At 40.6% G+C, this 24,501-nt stretch overlaps 1 protein-coding gene across 2 annotated transcripts; it reads left to right on the top strand.

Annotated features, from left to right (window-relative positions):
* The first annotated feature begins 500 nt into the window (after window positions 1-500).
* Window positions 501-23,571, top strand: CD40LG (CD40 ligand). Of its 2 annotated transcripts, XM_033122417.1 has the most exons (6): window positions 501-872; window positions 11,185-11,235; window positions 13,127-13,258; window positions 17,661-17,715; window positions 19,628-19,690; window positions 22,414-23,571. In XM_033122417.1, exons 2-6 carry the CDS (start codon window positions 11,185-11,187, stop codon window positions 22,788-22,790), a joined length of 678 nt encoding a protein of 225 aa, XP_032978308.1. In that variant the 5' UTR covers window positions 501-872; the 3' UTR covers window positions 22,791-23,571. The 2 variants fall into 2 exon arrangements, with proteins under 2 accessions (XP_032978308.1, XP_032978226.1); XM_033122335.1 differs by lacking the exon at window positions 501-872 and having other exon boundaries at window positions 10,975-11,235.
* The last annotated feature ends 930 nt before the right edge of the window (window positions 23,572-24,501 follow it).

Raw genomic sequence — 24,501 nt, 5'->3', positions numbered from 1 at the left:
TCATAGGCACTTTGGGGACGCTCTCAACTTTTATAGAAGTGGAACTATGGGGATATACTACTTTTGCCAGGTAACTTACCCTAACAGTGTATCACAGGGCTCCTTCTAAACCAGTAAATACACTTCTGTACCAAAATTCATTTATTTATTTATTTTTATTGAAGTATAATTGACATACAACATTATATTAGTTTCGAGTGTACAACAAATGATTTATTTGTATACATTGTGAAATGATCACCACAGTAGTCTAGTTAACATCCGTCAACAAACAGTTACAAATTTTTTTTCCTGTGATGAGAACTTTTAAGATATACTCTCTTAGCAACTTTCAAATATGCAATACAGTGTTACTAACTTGTCACCATGCTGTACATTGTATCCCCATGACTTATTTGTTTTATAATTGGAAGTTTTGCACCAAAGTTTATTTGATGAGTATTCCTAAATCTTTTGATATGACACTTCCACTCTCCACCTCACCCCTGTGGTCCCTCACATCTTACCATTTAATGGAATCACTCTGCCTCCTTTTGCATTCCCCCTGCACCCTGCCCCTGATTCCACCAGAGGAAAAAAAAATGCTTCCTGCCCTTGGTGTTCCCTTAGTCATATGCAGACATGGCTGGATGTTCTTTGCTAGGCTGCTGAGTCAGAAGCCTGGACGGGCCAGCTTCAGTCTTAATGAACTGGCTCAGGAAGGAAGTGCTAAAAGAGATGGGTGCACTATGCTGCAAGTGGGTGGGAGCTGATGCCGGCTAGAAGACCTGAGCCTTGTGAGAGGCAGCCTGGTTCCTGGGAAAGAGCATTGGCTGGAAGTCTGGAGGCCTGGGCTAGTCTCTGCTCGGCCACTTACTTGCTTCTTGACCCTGGTAAGTCATTCCCTTTCTCTGAGCCTCAGTTTCTCCATTTATGAAACCATGGAGCTGGCCCCAGGAGGCACTGTGGGAGAACAAGAGGTCTCCTGAGTCAGGTCCTCACCAAGAAGACAGTCTCCTGTGAGGAGACTTAGGAGATGAGTTAGGAGCAGAAGCACTCACTTCAGAAACAACCACAAGGAGCAGACCACAGGAGGGATCAGATAGGGACTGCCTAAGCCTGGGGTGAGAACTGAAGAGGGCAGTTTGGAGGATATCTGTTAGAAATCGGAGAATGACAGAGAGGAGAAAATCCTGAACAAGTTAAATCAAGAACAGGGGTTAGGGTAGGGGTAAAGTAGGGGGGCCCAGGGTAAGATTGTGTGGAAAGGTTTGGGGGCATAAGAGACAGCCTACCAAAGATCTGGAGTTCTGGGGGAGATGGAGAAGGCAGGCTGAAACTGGAGCCAGGGAGAAAAAAATGAGCTAGGACCACACAGACAAATCTCATATGTTCAATCATATCGGGCTGATTTCTGAAGGAAAATGGGTGCCAAAAATGGATACCCACCTATAAAGCACTTGATCCCTGAGATGCTTTACCCTGGAACAAAGGGAATTTGTTTACTATTAAGTTGTGATATTCTGTACTCCACGTTAAGGGACCACTAGAAGAACTTGGGTTGCTGTGCAGAGCCCTGAGCAAGGTTTGGTCCCAAGCATGCAACCTCAAGCCCCTGGTCTTCAGGCTCTGGGTTTTTGCATGTGCTATTCCCCGTACCTGGAATGCATTCTCCCCTCATCCAGAAAATTCCCTCAGGGCTCTGATGTTGCCTCTTGCAGGAGCCTTCCCTGATCCTCTCACACCTTTACTTCACTCCTGCATGTTCCTTCAAGCCCTTGCACTTGCTCTCTTGTGGTGCTTCCCCAGTGCACTGTGGTCGAATCCTTAACTAGCAGTCCTTTCTTTTTCATTTTGATTCCCCAGACCTAGCAGAGAGCCTAGTGCCTGCCAAGAACTAGGCAAACATTTGCTGAACGGATATTGACTACTTTGATGTTAGACACAGGGCCCTCATGTACTCCTGCTATAGGAAACACCCGTGGGAGAACCTTTGGGAATTATACAGAAAGATGCCATGAGGCTTGTGTCTTTTTGCTAGACACACAGCAGTATGTGTTAAAATCATATAAGGGGTACAGCAGCACCCAAGAGCCCAATTATGACTAGAAATTTTTTCTCGAATTTCCTTATAAGTAGGCTGCTCCTAGTTTGGTGGAGGGGGGGAATGGGGAAAAGCAGGGAGTGAGGGGACAGAATCCTGACTTGAGGACACAACTCTGGAGATTTTTTCCCTTAGAGCCAGAGAAAGAGGAATCACTCACTCACTCTCCCTCAGATACTAAGTCACTGACTGCCTCAAGGACAACCCTTTCTCACTTGCCCTCTTTCCAGGCTTTGACAGAAGGGCAGAGAGATCCTGATGAATATGTCCCATCAGGCATGGTGCAGAGAGCCTTTTCTCATCTAACCCTCGGGGCAATACTCTAAATCAGGAACTATTATTATCTTGATTTAAACACAAAGTATCTGAGGCACAAAGAGGTTCAATAATTTTCCTAAGATCCCACAGCAAATAAAGTAGTCTGGAGTGTCTGCTACCAAATTCTGGCTATTTTCACCACCCTAAGCTGCCTCTTAGAAGGATTGTTACACTCAAAGACTATTCCCTAGTTGGGTTAATGGCATTATTTTCAAGCAAGTAAAAATGATTGTGTTCTATATTTATGGAAGATGTGAGCATCAAAGAGGACATATGGATGGCACATGAGCACATGCAAAGATGTTCAAAATCATTAGCCATTAGGGAAATACAAATCAAAACCACAATGAGATAATACTACAGACCTTTTAGAATGGCTGAGATAAATAATACTGATGATACCAAGTGCTACAGAGGATAAGGAACAATTAGAATTCAGTCAAAACTAATCTTTAGTGATAGAAGGCAGAATAGTGGTTACCTTTAGCAGAAGTAGAGGTAATTGGAATAAGAAAAATGGAGGGTTTCAGAGGTCTACAAGCTGGGTGATGATTACAATGGGTGTGTTCACTTTATGAAAATTCATCAAGCTTATAATTTGTGCACTTTTCTGTTCATAAAAGTTTACTTCAACAAAAAGTTCATTAAAATAAATTATTACAAAAGTAAAATATACTCACTGTAAAAATAATGCAACGAGCACAGTAAGCACAGATCAAAAAGTAAAACTTGCCACCCACACCCCAGTTCTATTTCTCAGTGGTAACCACTGTTATCAGTTTTTGACTTATCAAAGCACATAAACAAATATAGCATTTTTTTCTTGTACAAATGGGGAGTGGAGTCATAGTGCTCACAAGTCAGAAACAAAGAGTGAGCATTTGCCAAGAATATTGACCTTTGGGACCTGGGTTGGAGGTAGGCAGCTAAATAGACATTGAGAATTCTGGTCACACTATCGAAAGTAATAACTAGAAAATCAAACAATATGATTTAAAAATGGGCAGAGAATATGAACAGACATTTCTCCAGAGAGGACATACAGATGGCCAACAGACATATGAAAAGATGCTCAACATCACTAATCATCGGAGCAATGCAAATCAAAACCACAATGAGATACCACCTCACCCCAGTCAAAATGGCTATCATCAATAAATCAACAAAAATGTGCTAGCGAGGATGTGGAGAAAAGGGAACCCTTGTGCACTGTTGGTGGGATTGCAGATTGGTGCAGCACTATGAAAAAAAGTATTGTGGTTCTTCATAAAAAAATTAAAATGGAACTACCATGTGACCCAGCAATTCCACTTCTGGGTATTTATCTCAAGAAAATAAAAACACTAATTTGAAAAGATATATGCACGCTTATCTTCATTGTAGCATTATTTACAGTAGCCAAGATATGGAATCAACGTAGGTGTCCACTGATAGATGAATGGATAAAGAATATGTTGCATATACAAGGTCTGACAGTTAAGTTCGCAAACTTGTTGCAACGATGTTGCTAACCTTTTTGGTAGCAATGGGATTATTCATTATGAATTTGTACCAACTGGACAAACAGTTAACCAACTTTACTATTTGGAAGTGCTGAAAAGGCAGCGTGAAAAAGTTAGACGACCTGAACTTTTCGCCAACAATTCATGGCTCTTGCATCAGGACAATGCACCAGCTCTCACAGCACTGTCTGTGAGGGAATTTTTAGCCAGTAAACACATAACTGTATTGAAACACCCTCCCTACTCACCTGGTCTGGCCCACAATGACTTCTTTCTTTACCTGAAGATAAAGGAAATATTGAAAGGAAGACATTTTGATGACATTCAGGACATCAATGGTAATACAATTACAGCTCTGGTGGCCCTTCCAGAAAAAGAGTTCCAAAATTGCTCTGAAGGGTGGACTAGGTGCTGGCGTCGATGCATAGCTTCCCAAGTGGAGTACTTCGAAGGTGACCATAGTGATATTTAGCAATGAGGTATGTAGCACTTTTTTTAGGATGAGTTCGCGAACTTAATTGTCCTACTGGGTATATATAATGGAATACTAATCAGCAACAAAAAGAATGAAATCTTGCTGTTTGTCACAACATGGATGGACCTAGAGGGTATTATGCTAAGTGAAATAAGTCAGATAGAGAAAGGAAAATACTGTATGATTTCATTTATATGTGGAATCTAGGAAAAAAACTAAACAAAAGAACAAACAAAACAAAACAGAAACAATCTCATAGATACAGAGAACAAACTGATGGTTACCAGAAGGGAGAGGATGGAGGGATGGGTGAAAAAGGTGAAGGAGACTAAGAGGTACAAACTTCTATTTATAAAATAAATAAGCCATGTGGATGTAGTGTACAGCACAGGGAATATAGTCGATAATATAATAACTGCATGGAGTCAGATGATTACTAAACTTATCGTGGTGATCACATCATAATGTATATAAATGTTGAACCACTATATTGTACACCTGAGACTAATATAATGCTGTATGCCAACTATACTTTAATTTTAAAAAATTAAAGACCTAATACCTGAAACCAGGCCAACACTCCAAACATCCTTGTCCCCAATCACATTCATCTATGCTGGGAATAATTATCCCCACTCCCCTCCTACCTTACTCCTCCTAAGCCGTTGGAACATCAAAGTGAATATAACCAACTAGAAAACTGCCGCAGAATGAAAAGGGGTAAAAGACTCCAGACTGGAAAAGTCAAGGACAGTAATGGACATTGAATGTTGGGATATGTCAGTGGAGTGTTAGAAGTCAAGATACAATGTTATGGCAGGCATCTTTTCTTGTAGGGAGTCTTCCTTGACAGTCTTTCTGTTCCACCCCCCTGACTGGGTAGGTACTCCTCCTTAATGTTCCCACAGTATTCTGTGTTCACCTCTACTGTGGCACTGTTCACATTGTTTTCTGGTTGTCTACTGATGTATTGGTTGGCTTCTCTAGACTGGGAGCTCCTGTCAAGGTAGGGACGGACTATCATCTTTATCTTTGTATCCCCAGAATTCAGATCAGCATCTGGCCTACAGCAGGCATTCAGTGAATGTTGATTTGAGCAAATGAATTAACTGAAAGAAATGTCTCCTTACCAATCTACCCAACAAGTGTAGCATCCTGGATGGAGGCACAAGAGATCGTACCATCTCCGGCTTTCTGCTCCAGGCTTACATGGAAAATCCCACATGGTGCAACCAAAATCCTCAAGGCCAGATAGGACTTTGTACTGGAAGGTTTGAAATACAATGCCTAGCTTTGAAGAGGGTGTATAACACAAATAATTTACTATGCATTGATCCAACTAATGGAAAATAAACAATAGCTTTTAAATTATCTTCGAGTGTGATGTGTTTAGATTAACGTGTTGATTGGGCAATGGTAAAAAAAAATATGTAAGTTTTAGCTTTCTAGATCTCACGGAAAGATATGAAGAGAAACTTTAAAAAATGAATAAGTATAGGGTTATCTGTTGCAGCATTGTTTAATATCTTATGATTGGAAACAACCTAAATGTTCATTAGTATGGGACAGGTTAAATATATTATAGTATGCCTTTCATATATTGGAATACTATGCAGTTAAGAAAAATAAAGAAGAACTTTGCTGACATAAAATAATCTCCAAGATATATTGTTAATTGAAAACAAGGAAAAAAGATGCAGAACAGTGTGTTATATAGTACTGTGTATATAAAAAGAGTGAAGAGAATATCTATGTATTTGTTTGAATGTGCATAAAAGCATCTTGAGATATACCTAAGAAACTGACAACATTGGTTGACCATGGAGAACTGGGAGGAAGAGGTGAAGGAAGACTACGTTGCACACTTTTTTGTATCTCTTACATTTTTATCTATGTGAATGTGTTACTTAATCAAAAGTAAATGTAAAAAGAATGAAACCACTATGGGAAACAAGAAAAGGTGACATCAATGTGAAATGAATTTTGAGGGATATGAGGAAGCAAGAAAGCCAATGCATTTGGACTAACAGAGAAATCAGAGCAGAAAACATGGCAATTCAAGAAATCAGAGGGAAGAGTGGGTTTTCCCAAGGATGAACCAATCTGAGTCATTAGGTGCAAAGAGCAAGGGTAGGCTGAGAGGTAATCGTTATGGTAACTCATTAAAGAGCTGCAGTGCAAACAGCTGGGACAGATGGACCCTTTTCTCCCTCTCTCCCTTCCCCCAGGCATCCTTTGTCAGAAGCAATATTTGGCCTTTGCCCTCAGGCTAAATTTGCCTGGAGAGGGCTCTAGGGCTCTGCTGAGACCTCCACAACAGATAGAAAAAAGAAAACAAAAGGAAAACCAGCATCAGTCAAGAGTGAAACCTCTATAGGGCTCCACCCCCAGAGAAAAGCCCTCCTTACTTTATCAGTTGTGTGGGGTCCCTGGTGTTCTTGCCTCTCTACCCACATAACCTAAAGGGAAAGCTGCCCGTTGATAGCTTTCTACCCACTTAAACAGAACCCACAGTCAGCACTCCCATTCCGGAGAGAGTTTTGTGGGGGAAATAGATCTACACAATTGCAGAGTAAACCTGTGCCCTTTACCCATTAAATCTAACATTGTTTTTCATTCATAAATATGACCAGACACAAACGTCATCAGACATTTGGGGAAAACTATCAGGATGAAAGAGAAGGACCAAACTAAACAAATTGAATTGACCCCAGAGAAGTAATTAAAGGAATAGAGGAAAACTTAAATTAAAGGAATAGAGGAAAACTTAAATATAGTCTGATTTGTATCACTAGAGAGGCCAGCCAGTGCTATTTTACCAGATTAAAATGTTTCACAACTTCCCTTTCTATCCCCTTAAAAGAAAATTAGTTATTTGGCAAAAATTTACTGATTCATTACAGCATCAGAAAGAAAGAATTCTGAGATTTTTAAAAAATGTCTCTTTTCTCTAGAACCTAATGGTTTAGGAAATGTCCAGATGAGTTAATAATGATATGATTTGGCAAATGCTAGGATAGATTAAACCCAGAAGAACATACCTTGTCAGCTGGGAGGGGATGCTTCACAGAGGGGGGCTGTCTCGTCAACATTAATAGCTAAGCTAGGAGGGAGCCCAAATGCTCATAGGGAACAGACTGAACAAGCACAGCACATTTAGGGAAATAAACCTAGCTCGATATGGTTCATGCCAAGAGCTGAGCATGAGTGAGTTGCAAGGGATGAAGGCAGAAAGGTGGGCAGGGGTTAGATCATGTGCTTGCTAACAATGTCCTCTAGGAAAGGGTTCTCCAGACCTGTTCAGGGAAAAGAGTCCTTGTGAGGTGCTTTGTAGAACAAACAAAATGCTGATATATTTAACTCTTTCATATGTACTGGAAATAATTTTCCTAGCAGAAATTATGACTGTTCTAGGTTATCAATAAAAAAATCACAACCACAAGCGTATTCATTCACATCAAAAACAAGCTGTTGAAGTATGATCCATTGGTTTTTGAGTTTTTCCCTTGATTCTTATTTGCTGCAGATTAATCACTAACTAGAAGAAAAGCAGTAGTAGAAAACGGTGACAGAGATTTTAAAAAAATTTGTGTAAGAAAAACTGAAAATTGAAACAATTCAATCCATTAACTTAATTCTTTCTGTGAACTAAGAAAAAGATGGTCGATATTTGACTTTGGCTATAGGCCCTTTGAAGTACTCTATAGATCTACAAATTTCTTGGTGATTAATTTTAAAATCACTTCTAACTGAAGATTTTTAAAAGGGGTCCAACACCAGGGCCAGGCCACTCTTTATTGGGGGAGAAACAGGGAGGGGAGGTTTTGATAAAAAGAATGCCTTTTACAGAATCAGAAATCAGAAAATAGAGCTAAAGTTTGGAAGCTGGAAAGGTAGCTAATTGTTGCATCAAGCTAGAGGACCAGGCAGAAGAAGAATGGGAGAGAGAGGAGGTTTCAAGAATTGAAGTATAAGCAGGTAATTCTGGAATCCCATTCACGTTGAACATGTCAGGGCACTCTGTCAATCTGCTTCCCTGGGTCTGGCGCAGATTCTGAGGAGTCAAATCAGGTTAGATAATATGTTCAGCTATAAGATTTAGAATTAACATTCTGCTGGAATTATGGAGGATGGATGGGGTGGGGCAGAAAGGAAGCAAGGAGATAAATTAGGAGAGTACAATCTGGTAATCTAGGAAGGGATGTAGGCCTGGACTAGGATGTTGGCAGGGAGTTGGAAAGAAGTGGTGGCAATCAAGAAGCTTTGGGTTGGAAGAAGCCACTGGGATTGGGTAATAATCTGGGCAAGAGAGAGGGAGGAATCATGGATAACTCCCAGGTCTCTGACCTGGACAATTAGGTGGGTCTAATAGTGCCATTGACTGAGATAGGGAGACGCTTGAGGAAGAACACATCTGGGTAGGAAATGGAGTGGGGGAGATGAATTAAGTTTTGAATGTGCCAAATGAGATGGCTTTGGGATGTTCAAGTAGAGATATTCAGAGGTGGCTATACTCACAAATCTGAACTTCAGGGCTACAGTTAAAGATTTGGGATTTGTCACAATGAAGGTGATACCAAAAACTATGAACGTGGATTGGACTCATCCAGGAAAACATGTAGGAGAAGAGAAGAGGAGAGAGGGAACGTCAGAGTAGGGCAAAAGAAGAGAAGAGAGGGATGGAAGAGGAAGGACAGGAGAATGAGGATAGGGAATACCAAAGTTTTAAGAGATACAAAGAAAAAAGAGAATCCATGAACAAGTTTTCTGAAAGGCAGAAGGGAAGACTTTTTCAGAAGGATGACAACAGAATAATAGGTCAACAGACTAATAGAAACGTCACTAAAAATGAACTATAGAAAGAATTTGGCCAGAACTATTGAACTAATAATGGTGGAAGTAGTTTCAGGGAAATATTGTGGGTGAAAGTCAGACTGCAGGAGGTTGGAGATCAGGAAGTTGTGGCAGGGAGACAGGACAACTCTTTCTTGAAGTTAGTCACACGAACAAATCCTGACACTGTCTGCATCTCTGTGGTCCCTTCAGCTGAACTTTGCAGGGTCCTTGCAGCTCTGACATTCTGTAATTGTATGAAACCGGCCTTGAAGAAGTCCTCGAGCCCATTTTGGCTCTCGTGATAATTTTCCTTCAGTGGAACAAAGGTTACTTGTCTAAGAACCGAAGCCTCTGACTTGACTGATCAAAGTTTATCACGTGCATTGAAGCCACCTACTTGGCAGATGTAGTGAAAAGCTACATAGATCTGGGCCCAGGACAGGATGCTGGGGTGTGGGCGGGGAAGAGAGCAGGTGCTAACTCTACAGATAGCATGCCTATCAGAGCATTTGGTAACAGTTCCTATTTGTCTCTCAAAACAATTTTATAGGAATTACCAAAGAAATCTTATCAGCTTTCTAGACCAGGTTGGGAAGTAGGGTCGGGATTTCCACAGCTGGTTTTATTTCCAAGACAATCTGATAAGACCATGCAAAAGCCATTCAGAAATGCGTAATCCTACACACCTCAATGATTCAGTTTGTTATCAAAACTTTGGGTGCTTTTAATGGTACTGCTCTTTTGTTTTTTACTAGTATGTAAGGAGTTGGCAATTATTTGGAAAACTCATATCTTAGGCTAAACAAATTCCAGACAAATTCAGGATGAGAGTTGTTTGTCTTTTGCTTAACACATTTCAGAGATTTTTCATGCACAATGTTTTTTGATCTTCACAACAACCTACAGGATAAACAAGGCAGGTGCAACTGACCCCTTTGGATATGAAGAAACTGAGGACTAGAGAGGCAAAGTGATTTGAGGTCCATAGCAATTTACTGGTAGAGCTAGGACTAGAATTCAGGTCTCTTAACTGCAGCATATTTTCCCTATTCTGAACAGTTACATCAGCATCAGAAATTATCTGATGAACTGGAATAGTATAGACAGGCAGTTGGGCTAAGTCAAGCTAATATTGTTATGCTAACCTCAATCGAAGAGTTTTGGCCTGATTTCCCTTAAGACCCTACTTCTCTTGGCCTTTGAGAAATTCATTTCTCTTGAATTATCTTTCCAGCTAAATTTTATTTAATAATTGTCAGCACTCTCCTTTGCTTTATGCCATGTAGACTTGAAAAGCTGCCAGGATTTTGTTGGGTTTAAATATTAAAGAAGTCTTGAGAAGCAATTAGCTAGTGACACACCAGTCATACAATAAATCCAAACTTTTGTTGACGTTTGTTTCTTTCCCCATATACCAGGTTCCCGCTTTACATTAGTAAGAATGAAATTGAAATAAGTCTATTGCTGGTGGATTAATTTGTCACTTTCCTTGAAACTGGTGAACCCAAAAAGTTACCCAGCTATAGGAAAATACTGCCATTGTCTGTTAAGAAGTCTATGACATTTCAAGGCAAGAATGAATGTATGGAAGAAGAGACTTGTTTCTTCTTTACTAACAAAAGGGAAAGCCTGGAAGTGAATGATATGGGTATAATTAAAAAAAAAGAAAGAAAGAAAGAAAAAAAAAACCTTTACGTAACTTTTTGCTGGGAGAGAAGACTACGAAGCACATTTTCCAGGAAGTGTGGGCTGCAACGATTGTGCGCTCTTAACTAATCCTGAGTAAGGTGGCCACTTTGACAGTCTTCTCATGCTGCCTCTGCCACCTTCTCGGGCAGAAGATATCATTTCAACTCTAACACAGCATGATCGAAACATACAGTCAACCTTCTCCCCGATCTGTGGCCAGTGGACCACCCGTCAGTATGAAAATTTTTATGTATTTACTGACCATTTTTCTTATCACTCAGATGATTGGGTCAGCACTTTTTGCTGTATATCTTCACAGAAGACTGGACAAGGTAAGAGGAACCATGACCTTCTATTAACTAAATTTGGGGTCCTTGTTGATTTGTGGGTTGGTTGGTTTTATTTCTCCCCAAATGATGGACAATGGTAGGCACGCAAATAGATAAATGGTCTTGCGGCATAATGTTTGTTGTCTAGTTAGTGAAGTCCCCTGTTCTTGTCTCTGGTCAAGAGCTTGGGCTCTGAAGTCAGACTGCCTGCGTTCAAATCTTGACTCTGCCTACTAATAGTTCTGTGATCCTAAGCAAGTTATTTTACATTTCTATGCCTTAGTTTCCACATCTGAGAAATGGGGTTTATAATGGTAACCACCTCATAGATTAAATGAATTAAGCCTTGAAACAAATTTAGAACAGAGCTTGGCACAAAGTAAGCACTATGAAGGCATTAGCTATAATTACTTGCTAAAGTTTTGCTTAAGAAGTGACCTATTTTTTTTTTTACCGTGGAGACAACTTTGTAAAAAATTTTCAACTGGAGAAGGAGAACATCAGTTTGATCTGAAATGTCATAGTGCTTCAGATTAGCATAGATATGGGTAAATCCCAGAATTTGCAGTCTTTTAGTAAGAGTGGCATTCTTTGTATAATTCTCCAAGTGCTGAGTGTAGTTGCAAGCTGACCAGTTTCCCTCTCAGGTGTTTTACATTCTTAAATAGTTGGACTTACAGGAACAAAGAATAGAGTAACTTAGTAGTTTGTTTTGCATTCTTAGGAAGAGATAACCATTAAGGTTTATCCTGTTCTGATGTATTTACCCACTTTCACTGATGGGTGATATTGGCTATGTTGACAAAACATCAATCATAGATGAAAAGGAGAGATTTGATCAATTATCTGACCATTCCTAAAAGTTTCAGTGTGGGAATTGTGGGTATATAGTATCTGGAGACTGCATTTTCTCAGGGATGTTTGAGTGTCTTCAATTGGGATGCCAACCTAGAATTAAGGCCATGAGCTTTACCAACAGGATAAGTGGAGCAATGATAGTTGAGGTAATTCACTATGTTGCTCAAATTTTAAGTATCACTGCTGAGAAAATGGGGAGGGGGTGTTCTCTCTCTCTGTGTGTGTGTGTGTGTGTGTGTGTGTGTGTGTGTGTGTGTGTGTGTGGCAAGGTGGGCTCTGCCTGGACATAAGCTTAGCCTCTACCCATATTGACCAGGATAGACTCAAATTTACCATAGCATTTAGGTGTGTTCTTAATGACAGTGAAAACCGCCAGCTAACTGCATCTTGCTTTGAATCCAAAATTTTAATCTTAAAACAAGAAAACAGCACAGAATTAGTTGATTATACAAGTGAGTTCTATACATTTAATTATCCTAAGACATTGGGAAATAAAATAGCTTGTAACTTTGGAAATGAAAGATTATTTCTTTAAAAACGCAAATGTTTTCTACAAATACTAAAGTTAAAAATAGAGAGATGTAATTAGAACTTGAGTTAATTGGCATCCATTGCAAATTAACTTCTATTTATAAAGCAATGCGTCACAAACACTAAAATGAAGTGGACAAATTAGCTCAGCAGAAAACTATTTTATAGACTGTTTATAATGAGCAATCATAATGGAAGCAATGGGAAATATGACAATTATAGAATGTTAATAACTGCAACGTACACTTTGTGATGAAATTGTGTTAGAATAGCTGTGATTTCTACCTAGGGTTTCAGATACTATGGCATTTTAATTACTGGCTTTTGTAGATTTTTAAACTGCTAATACCAAATATCAATAATCCAGTATAACTCTTTATTCCCCATTTATATCTGCCAAGCCCGCCTGTTGTTGAAGCCATGGAAGTGAATGTAGAGGCACATATCATTAGCTGCATTCTCCTTCAGAAATACATTTCTCATGTCCCTGTTATTTCACAAATAGATAGAAGATGAAAGGAATCTTCATGAAGATTTTGTGTTCATGAAAATGATACAAAGGTGCAACAAAGGAGAGAGGTCCTTATCCTTACTGAACTGTGAGGAAATTAGAAGCCAGTTTGAAGCCTTCGTCAAGGTAAGGAGTAGGTAAAAGTATCATTGAAAAGTTTTAGTACTTCTGCTAGATCGGAAACGTGACAGTGTAAAAGTTTAAACATGTGCTATACAGAGGGTGCCAAAAAATGTATACACATTTTAAGAAATGGAAAAACTGTATTAAAATTGTAATACTTAATATATACTGATAACAAAAGATAAATACAAGTCACATTTGATTCTGCAATGACACGAGGTGCTCACAGTGGTTACCATCAGCGTCCAGACACTTCTGATTACGGCAAACTACTACTTGAGCAACATTGACCAACGTGTCCACTTGTATACATTTTGTTTTTGGCACTCCTGGTGTATGCATACATAGGTATGTGTATTTATTAAAAAAAAAAAAAAAGCAAAAACGAAGCCAAAATCCTATGTTGAAAGGGAATGGAAAGTTTGGAGTGTGCACGTAGGAATGTTCTTGACCAGAACGAGGAAAATGCACATCCTGAAAGGCATCTTCACACAGACACATGAGCTAGTACCTGCACCTGCCTCTGGGAAAATTATGAAGTACACCAAGTTTGTTTTTTGCATTTTTTTCTTTCCATCCAAATCTTGATGCCTTCTCAATTGTGGACCCCTGGTCCGGTCCCCGTTTCCCAGGGAAGCAATACCCATTGACCACTGCAGTGTCAGCAGGCCACGGGCCAAGGTACTGCCTTTCCTGGGGGTAGTAGGGACTTCTGGAGACTGATACATCCCATCACATGAAGGATGGAATTTCGCGTGCCATGAAAGTGAGATCTTTTCCTTTTATTGTGAGGAGAGGTATAGGGAGTGGGTGATGGACCTTCTCAGTACTGCTCAAACCAGACCCCATATAGTACCACTTGCTCATGAAGTCAGTCTACTTTAGGGCCAATCAAGACCTGACGCAGAGATAGTTTGAAGCCTTCTAGCCCAACAGACTGGTACCCAGCATGTAGTAATATAATAGGTACCTAAAACAAGAATTTTGAGAACATTTATTTGAGGATGCCCCTACAACATTAATTCCATCATCATAGACAAGGGGTCTAGGGGCTCTTTCTCCTGAAGCAGAACATCAGGTAGTCTGTCTATGTGTTTCCTACTCAGAACACCGTTGGCTCTCAGCTCATTTGGGGGGTCACAAATAGGAGGCAGCACTCCACATTGAGGGCAGTTCTGTGGGTATTTGGATGAACCAAGAGGAGTTAGTTCTCATATATGGATTATGTGTGATTTAACCCGAGAGTGAAGAGCTTAAGATCTTATTTCTGAGCTTATTCCTGTCCTATACTGTCCCCGATGTGTAATTTAATCGAGAAGGGAAGACTCTAAGACCTTACTCCTGAGTCACCTACGGGAGTCAGAACGCAGCTCAAATCTACTGCTGGTTTTTAGGTTCTTTATGCTAATCTGGGTTTTAGATGTAGACTCCTAACTCTATTTGCAAGGTTTGGAGATGATTTGAGTTTCTCTGGTTCTTTGAGGCTTCTGGCCAGTGTTACAGGGTGTTGGGAGGTGTTGCAAATTTAAATGTGAATAAAGCCACTTTCAGAACCATGGTTAGTAATCCAAATAATATATATAATGTGCTTGGTTGTGTGACCTTGGGCAAATGACTTCACCTCTCTACACCTCAGTTTTCTCATCTATAAAATGAGAGGGTTGAGATTATCTGTTAGGGCACTACCAACTCCAACATTCTGTAATTATGTGATCAGGCTTCAGTTCTCTTCAATGGCAGTGAGAGTGACTGTTAATTTTTCCCTCCTTCTCTCTTTCTTACCGAGAGTTTTACAGTTGAACTGCCAATTCATCATGGCTTTATTTCAGGTCAGATATATAAAGCTTCCCAGATTGGCTACCCAGGATAGGAATAAGGAAAACAGCTGATTTGGCTTCTCTGTTTATGCTTGCATGAAAAAAAGTGACAGCTCCAAAGTTTCTTATTCTAAAAAGGCAGACCTTCTCAGGCATGTCACCTGGGGCTCCTTACATGCGACAGAGGAAGCCCCTTGCCTCTACTGCATCAGGGGTGGAATCCTAATCAATGTACTTATGATATGTACAATGGTGAGACACAAAGTCCTCCAGCTACTCAGTCCTCTTCCGATGACTGAACCCTTTTCCAATATCCATGCCCCCAAATTTCTCATTCTAAAACAATATTTTTAACTTAAAAAAAACTTTTTTATTTACTTTAAGTGTGTTTTTCCAGGACCCATCAGCGCCAAGTCAAGTAGTTGTTTCACTCTAGTTGTGGAGGGTGCAGCTCACAGTAGCCATGCAGGGATCGAACCGGCAACCTTGTTGTTAAGAGCACCGCGCTCTAACCAACTGAGCTAACCGGCCGCCCCTATTTTAAACTTTTTTTACCTAACAGGCTAACTACATAATAACCTCAAATTGGACTTTTATATTCTTAGCTAACATTAGCAGGCTTTCTCTCTGGGTCATAGTCTGATTGGTTCAGAGCAACCTAAAGGCTGAAATTTAGGGGCTCTGAATTATAATTGGAAGGGGTCTTACAAATCATCAGATCTAATTATTAACCCAGAACTTCAGTCTTCTCCCCACAGTCCCTACCAAGTGGTCCCCCAATCTCTATTTGAACACTTCTAATGCTTCTAATGAAAAGGAACTCATTATCTCCTAAGGCAGGTAACACCAAGCTGTCACTTTGATGGGAAGATGGGATTCAGGCATTAGGTTAGGGTAAGTGGAGGCAGCATTGTGAATGGTGTCATTTCACATTAAAACTTACTACCCACCCCACCCCCTGCTAGAATGATCTGTTCCATGATTGTCTGCCCATCAGTGCTGAGGTGTCTTGGCTAGGGTCAAAGCATTTCCTTTTCAAGTTAAAGTTCAACCTGTCCATTCCTGCCACATAGTTTCCACTGACAGAGAAATAACTAATCCCAGATTTTCTGAAAGTCAACTTTAAAAAGTCTTTCAGTTGGGTTGGGGAGTAAAACAAGAAAAAAAAAGGCTCTGAGGAGTGTGGCTGGGGGAAGTTCACGGAAAGGCAAGGCTGGGTGCATAAAAGACCAACATTGCTGACTTCACGTTTTCATCTTGGCTAAACCCCTGACACCAATGCAACCACCTAGCCTGAAAGTATCTCAACCTCGATCATCACACTCCATTTTTTGAAACGACACTAAATACTCATTTGTTTACTTGTTATCTCACAAACATTTTCCTGTTGCCGCACTTTTACAGTGCCACCCTTCTGCTCAAGTGGAAAGTTGAGGCTCTGCGGCCCATGTGAGCGTTTCGAGGCGCAGGTTCCCCTTTAGGCTCTGTGACTTACACCCTCACATCTGACAACTGAGCTGAATCTACAAGAAGACACTCAACAGTAACAACACTAATTCCTTCTATGGGAGGAATGAAAAGGAAGGGCCTTATAGAAACTTGATTCCAGTAATGGAAAGGAACACAAGACTTCTATTATCAGATGTGCAAATACTATTATCTTCCTCCTTTGTGTTCAGAGTAGAGGCTGATGGTGTGAGTTAAGCCCAGCCTCTGAATGTGATCTCATAGTTTTGACTCTTGCCTTCAGCCTCAGATTCCTCAGGTGACCTCATGACAGCCAGTTAAGTCCTCCAGGCCTTTTATTCAGTACCTTTAAAATGACAGCAGTAGCCTTTATTACTTTCTGACCTGGGTGGATGGCAAGCCCTGTTAGCTTCTTTAAGTACGTCTATCCTTTTTTCAGTTGCTAAGTGAGAAGAAACTCCTGAAAAATTGTTGCATTTGCCTTTGAACATCAGCAGCATTGGGAGATTATCTGTGTTTCCCGTATGCTGATCATTATAAATAAATACAGGCCACACAAGAGCACACAGCCAGCAACTAGAAAATCTCCTCAGCCCATTGAAAGGGACAACAAAATAAGAAATGTCTGAGGGGTTTTTCATAGTCTAGGATTTCTTCCCAAGATCAAACTTACTCTTACCATTTCCTAAGAGATTTCAGACCAATTTATTCTAATAGATACATACCGTGCTTTATGTTTAATAATATTCAATATACAAAGTCCCAGGGTGGAATCAGCTCCTCGTTCAGCATCATTTGTCAATACCTGTCAAAGCCAGGGAGGTTGGGGTCATAGAGTCAGTATTGCAGCCTCTGTTCTGGAGAGAGTGCTAGGATGGAGATAATGAAGCCCAGATTCTGCTTCCAGGTATATCCCTGGGTTTTCGGGGCTGTCAGGTCATCTGACTGAGCTATGGGCTCCCAATCGGTATGATGGAATTAATGACGGGATCTGAGTCTATGTGATAATCTTCACAAGAACCAGGCAACAGACTGAGGATGGATGCCAAATGAATGATACCTCTACACCCCCACGGCAGAGTTCCTGTCAAAATGACCTTTTGCAATGATTTTTATTTCAGGATATAATGGGAAATGAAGTGAAGGAGAAAGAAAGAAACTTTCAAATGCAAAAAGGTAGGTTGCTATTTACCAATTTCTGTGAACACTTAAAAACTAAAAGGATGCTTTATTATATCGAACAACCCAATGTTGAATCAGAGAACTTTTAGCCCTGGAAATAAAACAAGAACACAACTGGCAAATTGACACTTCTGCTGCCTGTGATTTGGAAAGGCTTTATATATACATATTTATGGGTAGGACCAGGTTCCTTTAATGCTGACAATAACAAGTATGAAGACATTCCATTATTTTCAATACTTCAACCAAAGCAACTACATAGCCTAGTACCATCTACAGAGGATAAGATGATAAGAAAGTCATCATTAGATAGCAGTTGCATTCATTGCTCAATTATAACACTTTTTCAATGGGGAACCCCAGTGGAGCCTCTGGGATCAGGGAGTGAGTCAGTGCGACAATGTTCTGTTCTTTGCCCTGTTCCTGATATCAGATCATCTTGAACATCTCAGGGTTGGAAGAGGTCTTGATGGTTTTCAAATCTAGCACCGTGCCCACAGCACAAATCTCCTTCACAACACTGACCAACTGGCCTCTAATCAAAAATGCCTAGACACCTTCTATGTCATAAAGCAGCCTGGTCCATCTTTGAATAGCTCTAATAATTACAATTAATGTACTATACTACATGAGAAAAGTCTTTTCTCCGCATGAATTGAAATTTGTTCCTGTAATTTCCACTCACTGGACTCAATTCTGTTCTTTGGGACCATATGAAACAAAGTATAATTCTTCTTCTACACAGCAGCTGTCCAGATGTTGAAAATAGCAATCATCATCCCTGAGCCTTTTCTTCTCCAGGCTAAGTCTCCCCAGTGTCTTCCACTCTTCCTTTTATGACCCTTCACAGGCCCTTTCCTCTCCTAGTTAGCTCCCTTTCTGGACAACTCCCTAACTTTCCCTACTCCTCTTAGAATGTAGCAACCCAAAGCAAACACAATAACGCCAGGAGTGATCTGAGCAGCTGAGTGTGGGAAAGATGAAGTGTTGGTAGATGGGTGTTTTTACCACAACGTCAGTGAAAATTATGCTATGGGTTTTGTAAAGTTAATACTCACAAAAATACATATATACATACATACAGGGATATAGATACTGTTTTCTGAGGCAAAGGAAGTAGTCAGAGCTTGCTTTAACTATTGGTCTAGATGCAAAGGGTGATCTGATTTCCAAGAAGATTTCATCTTCAGAATGACTGTAAGATAGGTTGAGTGGTACCATGTTATCTGTTAATTACAGTGAAATTTGAGGAAACAGTTCGTGTGGATGTTTCCTACCAGTCTTCAGGAAAATGATAAAGTTAACAAAACTGGTAATTTAGGTCATCCCATTTGACTCAATCTCTATAGAGCACCTACAAAGAATCCAGCACCAGGCTCATTACTGGGGTGAGGAGGGGAAGAAACTTCCACATAGTCTTTGTACTTAGGAGATCAGCACATCAAATTAAGAAGCAAGCCTGTTACATGAGAAAAAATGAGAGATACATACTAGAGGTTAGCCAATTGCTTGACCAAATCAGACATTATAAGCATCTTACTGCTAATTGTGCAGACATAACCTTGAGGCCCACTAAGATTCCCAATGGATGGAAGTGGTTCCTAAAAGCAAGATTCAAAACCTGTTTAAGGAAGACTAGTATTTTCAGCCTGTGTCAATCTATGCAAAGCAGAGCTGAGTACTGAATAACTATTATAAGAATGGGATCAGTGGAAACAGCCAATTCAATTCTTCAAATTTTAGGAACGAACGGTTCCCTCTGAGAAGGAGTTCAGACCATTCTACCCTTCCTTTTACATATATTTAAGCACAGTCTCTATTACACAGCTATATACCTGGACCAAATAGTTTCATGGGAAATTTTGTATTACTTTAGCCTGACAGTTTGCTTTTGGTTTCATTTCAGGTGATCCGGAGCCTCAAATTGCAGCACATGTCATAAGTGAGGCCAGTAGCAAAACAGCATCTGGTAAGTCCAGAAGCATCTGGGCATCAGCCACCCAAGGGGGAAGGCTGGGATGATGATGCAGTGCAGCCTAGTGATTAGGCTCCTCTCTTCCTCTGGGGCCTAATTTACAAATCAACTATACACCTCTCATTTGCTTCTCCTTTGTCTTCAAAGTGAGCTCAAATGTACAGATGGGACTTGGAGGGACAAAAATATGTGGGAAGCAATCCCAATGTTCTCATTATGTTCTTGCTATCAATGGCTGATTCTAAATGATGAATTACTGGGTAGAGGGACCATTATTTTGACAACATAGAAGAGATGGCAAGTAGTGACCTCCTGACTGTAAGCATCCCTCATCCTAACCTCTCTTTGCTGTGTGTAAATAGGCCACAGGAGGTATGTCCTGACATCTGTCAATCCCTGTATGATTAACCCCAGCCTCACTGGGGCCAACCTCAGGGAAATTAAAGGTAAAATCATTCTGCAAAGATCAATAGGTGCCAGGACGTTAGATTTTCCAATGAAGTAACAACAGATGACATACTGTAATCTTTTCAACTCTGAATGATTTTATTTCCATGTACATTCTGCCATTATTCTAGCCCTTAGATCTTTTTTCTCCAAATCTGTACCTCCTGATAGCTGCTGCTGGAGAATGTGTCACATCTGATAAATGGATGGAAACACGCACACTAGCATAAAATCCCCCATATACATAAATGCAGCCTGAGAACATCATAGCAGTCTTTGAAAAATTCAGCATAGTGCTTCAGAATGGACTTCCAAACTGTGTGTGTGTGTGTGTGTGTGTGTGTGTGTGTGTGTGTGTGTGAAAGAGAGAGAGAGAGAGAGAAGACGTGATACAGCTTCATCTCTGAGGGGGTCTTAGGCTTCTCAGTGGGTATTTTATATGGTTATCATGGATCATGGTATGGGAGTAAGAGCACTAGATAGAAAATTTTGAATACTGAGGTTCAAGAACCATGACTGTCACTTGCTGGGTGGTCTTGGGCAAGTCCCTTTACCTACATAGCAGTTTCCTGCCTCACTTATTTCACAGAGTAACTCTGAGCATCAAATCAGCTATTGTAGAAGAAAATTATACTGTCAAGTGCTGTACAAATGTAAGGTATCATTATTTAGCTTACTTCACTGTAGTTTAGATGTCAGAAGATTGACATAAATCCCTTCATTAATACCAACTATTGCCACAATATTTAATAATTATGCTAAGGACCCCTTTCTTAGAAAAGATACTATGGGAGAACATCACAACTACATTGGCATGTGTAGAGTGGCCATCCACATGACACCTTGTCATTAGATTGGATGACAGCTACAGAGACACTTCTTAGAAGAATAACTTCCCATTGCTCTTTGTCCACCTTGCCCTTGAATATATTTCATGATGCTCAGATTCCACCCAAAGGCCCATGATTGATATTGGTCCTAGTATATTTTACAGTCTGCATCACAGAGGATCAGGTGGGAAGACAGTAACATTCCGCATCCCACCTCAATTCCAAACCTCTCGCTCCTACCTGGTCATGCTGTTACAAAGTTGACCTACATCCCACAGCAAAGACTAAAATTAGGGAAGGAATGACAAAAATAAACTTAGTGGACTAAAAGATTGGGAACCTGCACTTGTTTTCTCAATCAAATGGTACAAAAGTGGAAACATCATAATGAAGTGTCATTTCTGGAGTGGTCTGGAGAGCCAAGAAATGTCAGGTATTTGGGATGCCTTTCCTATTACTAAAGGATGAGTCTTAACAGGTTGATAGGCCCAACACCGATAGGCCTAAGACCACCAAATAAGAATGTTTTTAAAAGCTCAGGGAAGCAAATGCATCAGTTCTTTCACTTCTCCTCACCACCCCCCCTAACCCCAGCAATCTAGCTCACTATGTGAGCTGAGATTTAAAATTGGGTATACACACTACTTTGAACCCACTCAACTCAACATCTCAGCCGAGAAAATGGCACACTGTTGGTGGGTACTCCGGTTTAGCCACAAGAATACGGGTCCTTTCAAGTTGGTGGCGCCCACTACAATGGGAGATCAAAACACACAGTGAAATGACAGGTTTATTTTCATACTTCCTTGCCTAATTTTAGTCCTTGCTGTGGGAGGTAGGTCGGGTTTGCAACAGCATGATCAGCTAGGAAGAAATGGGGTCTTTCCTTTTCTCTGTGCTGAGGCAGAGCTAGGTGGACCAACAACATTTTGGCTTTGCAGAAGTTAAGGAAAGGAAGAAATCAATGCTAATATTTGCAAGAATTTGCCTGAATATTTTGGCATGCATAATTATGATTTGGATTTTAAAATCATTCATGGTTTCTTAAGTTCAAGGGCATGTTAGCTTTAAGAACTCTAAAGGGACAAGACAACTCACTGGGCTCTGTTACTTTCATCTTCAAAAATCTCTGAAATAGATCGTAATATTAGCCCCGTGTTGCAGATGAGACGCTGAAATTCAGGGAGATTAAGTGATTTACACAAACTTGAGTAAAGCTTGGATTGGAATCCAGCTCCATCTGAGTGTAAAGCCCATACTGACTTATCAGCCATAGCTCCTCCATAGACTCTGAAGGCTGGAAGGGTCGTTAAGAATCCCTGATGCCCAAAACTTCCATTCATATATTAAGCTAGTATCAACATTAAACTACATTTTCTTTTAGAATGTGAACCATGCTATGCTTCACCTCATCACAAATTTTTCCTCTTTCTATTACAGTTCTACAGTGGGCCCAAAAAGGATACTACACCATGAGCAACAACTTGGTAACCCTTGAAAATGGGAAACAGCTGGCCGTTAAAAGACAAGGACTCTATTATATCTATGCCCAAGTCACCTTTTGTTCCAATCGGGAAGCTTCAAGTCAAACTCCATTTATAGCCAGCCTCTGCCTGAGGTCCATGAGTGGATCTGAGAGAATCTTACTTAGAGCGGCAAATACCCACAGTTCTTCCAAACCTTGCGGGCAACAATCCATTCACTTGGGAGGAGTATTTGAATTGCAACCAGGTGCTTCGTTGTTTGTCAACGTGACTGATCCAAGCCAAGTGAGCCATGGGATTGGCTTCACATCTTTTGGCTTACTCAAACTCTGAACAGTGTAACCTTGCAGGCTGCCGCTGAGCTGATGCTGGCAGTCTTCATGATACAGCAAAGCAGTTAAGACCACCCCCTGTTGAACTGCCTATTTATAACCCTATGATCCTCCTCATGGAGAACTATTTATTATACACCCCAAGGCATGTAGGGCTGCAGTAAGTGAATTACAGGGTGGGTGAAATCCAAACAGGCCCTGTTCCATCAGTGCTTATATTCTGAAGCAGCAACCTGACTGATGCAGACATCTAGAGAGTCCTATGAAAAGACAAGGCCATTATGCAGAGATTGAATTCTGAGTAAACAGCAGATAATTAGCCAAGTTTAGTTTTGTTTTTTTGCCAGCAGTGTCTTTCAGTGGATAATGCATTTGATTTATCAGTGAAGATGCAGAATGGAAACAGGGAACCTCAGCTCACATCCAGTGATGGTTGATTCTGGGTCCCTGTGGCCCTGATGGAGGGGGCAGGCGCTAGAAAGTCTAATGCAGTGAAGAACTGAAAAATCCTGCCCCTCACCAGTCACCCTGACACACACTCATTCTCTCTCCCCTCTCTCTCTCTCTTTCTCTCTCTCTCTCTTTCTCTCTCTCACACACACAAACACACACACACACACAGAGTCAGGCTGTTGCTAATCAGTTATCTTATTTCAACCCTGTCCCTATCTCCATCACTATAGACTTGAGGGGGAGCGGAGAGAACAGCTCTGAGCCTGCCCACTCCTCAAGAAATGACTGTATTTAAAGGAAGTCTATTGTATCTACCTGTAGTCTCCATTGTTTCCAGAGTGAACTTGTCATTATCTTGTTATTTATTTTTTGAATAATAAAGATCCCTTAACATTATTGTTGTTATTTAGCACCTAAAGCCCTAGGCCAGGTTCGGGGAATCGGGAAAAGGAGTCATTTGGAGGGAATTTTCCCAACCTTTGTGATGTTTTCATAAACATGGTTCTCAAGCCTGTTGCACCACAAAATATCTTGAAGACAGTACACTCCCTGGAAGTCTGTGATAGCCTTTGATGGATGACATGGAAGCTTATTCAGTGAAAAGCAATCTGGTCTTTCCCGCTTGCTCTGGAAAGTTTGCAGGGGATTGAAGAGAGATGGTTCTTTTTTTGATTAATCACAGTTAATTGAAGCTGGAGGGGGCGCCTTAAATGAGAAGCAGTTGTTTATCTTTTTAATAGCCGTCTAGGTGGTTTCCACTTTAGGCAAGAGGAAATGAGCTGGGACAGCCTGATGGGAAGTATCGGTCCCTTAGTCTCCCACTGAAGCCAAGGGAGCTAGTCCTTGTCACCTCCAATTGAGGGATTTTCATGTAAGAAACCCAGAGTGGCTTTTTCGTCTTTACTGGTAGAGTGTATTACTTAAAACAAACATCACATGTTCAAGCAGAAAAATGTTACTGTAGAACAAAGAAAGGGAAATGAGGAGAGGTGGGGTCAGTTCTTGGCCACTGCTCCTGCTCTTCAGTCCTCTGGACAGACAGTCCCTTCTTGGCTTAGTGACTTTGAAGAACTTAGAGCATGACTTTGTAACCCAAGGCTGAAATCATGCTAGACAAACTTGCTGGGCTGCATGCTTTCTCCAAGGAGAGAACTTTGGTATGAGCAGGGGTGACATTTGTTGATTCAGGGACTTGCTTAGGGACATGTTCACAGTGCTATTTTGTCCTCTGCAGAGAAGATCCTTCTACACTGTTGCCC

The sequence above is a fragment of the Rhinolophus ferrumequinum genome, chromosome X (genome assembly GCF_004115265.2).
Source record: "Rhinolophus ferrumequinum isolate MPI-CBG mRhiFer1 chromosome X, mRhiFer1_v1.p, whole genome shotgun sequence".
NCBI classification, from domain to species: domain Eukaryota; kingdom Metazoa; phylum Chordata; class Mammalia; order Chiroptera; family Rhinolophidae; genus Rhinolophus; species Rhinolophus ferrumequinum.
This window is presented reverse-complemented; position numbering and strand designations above follow the sequence as displayed.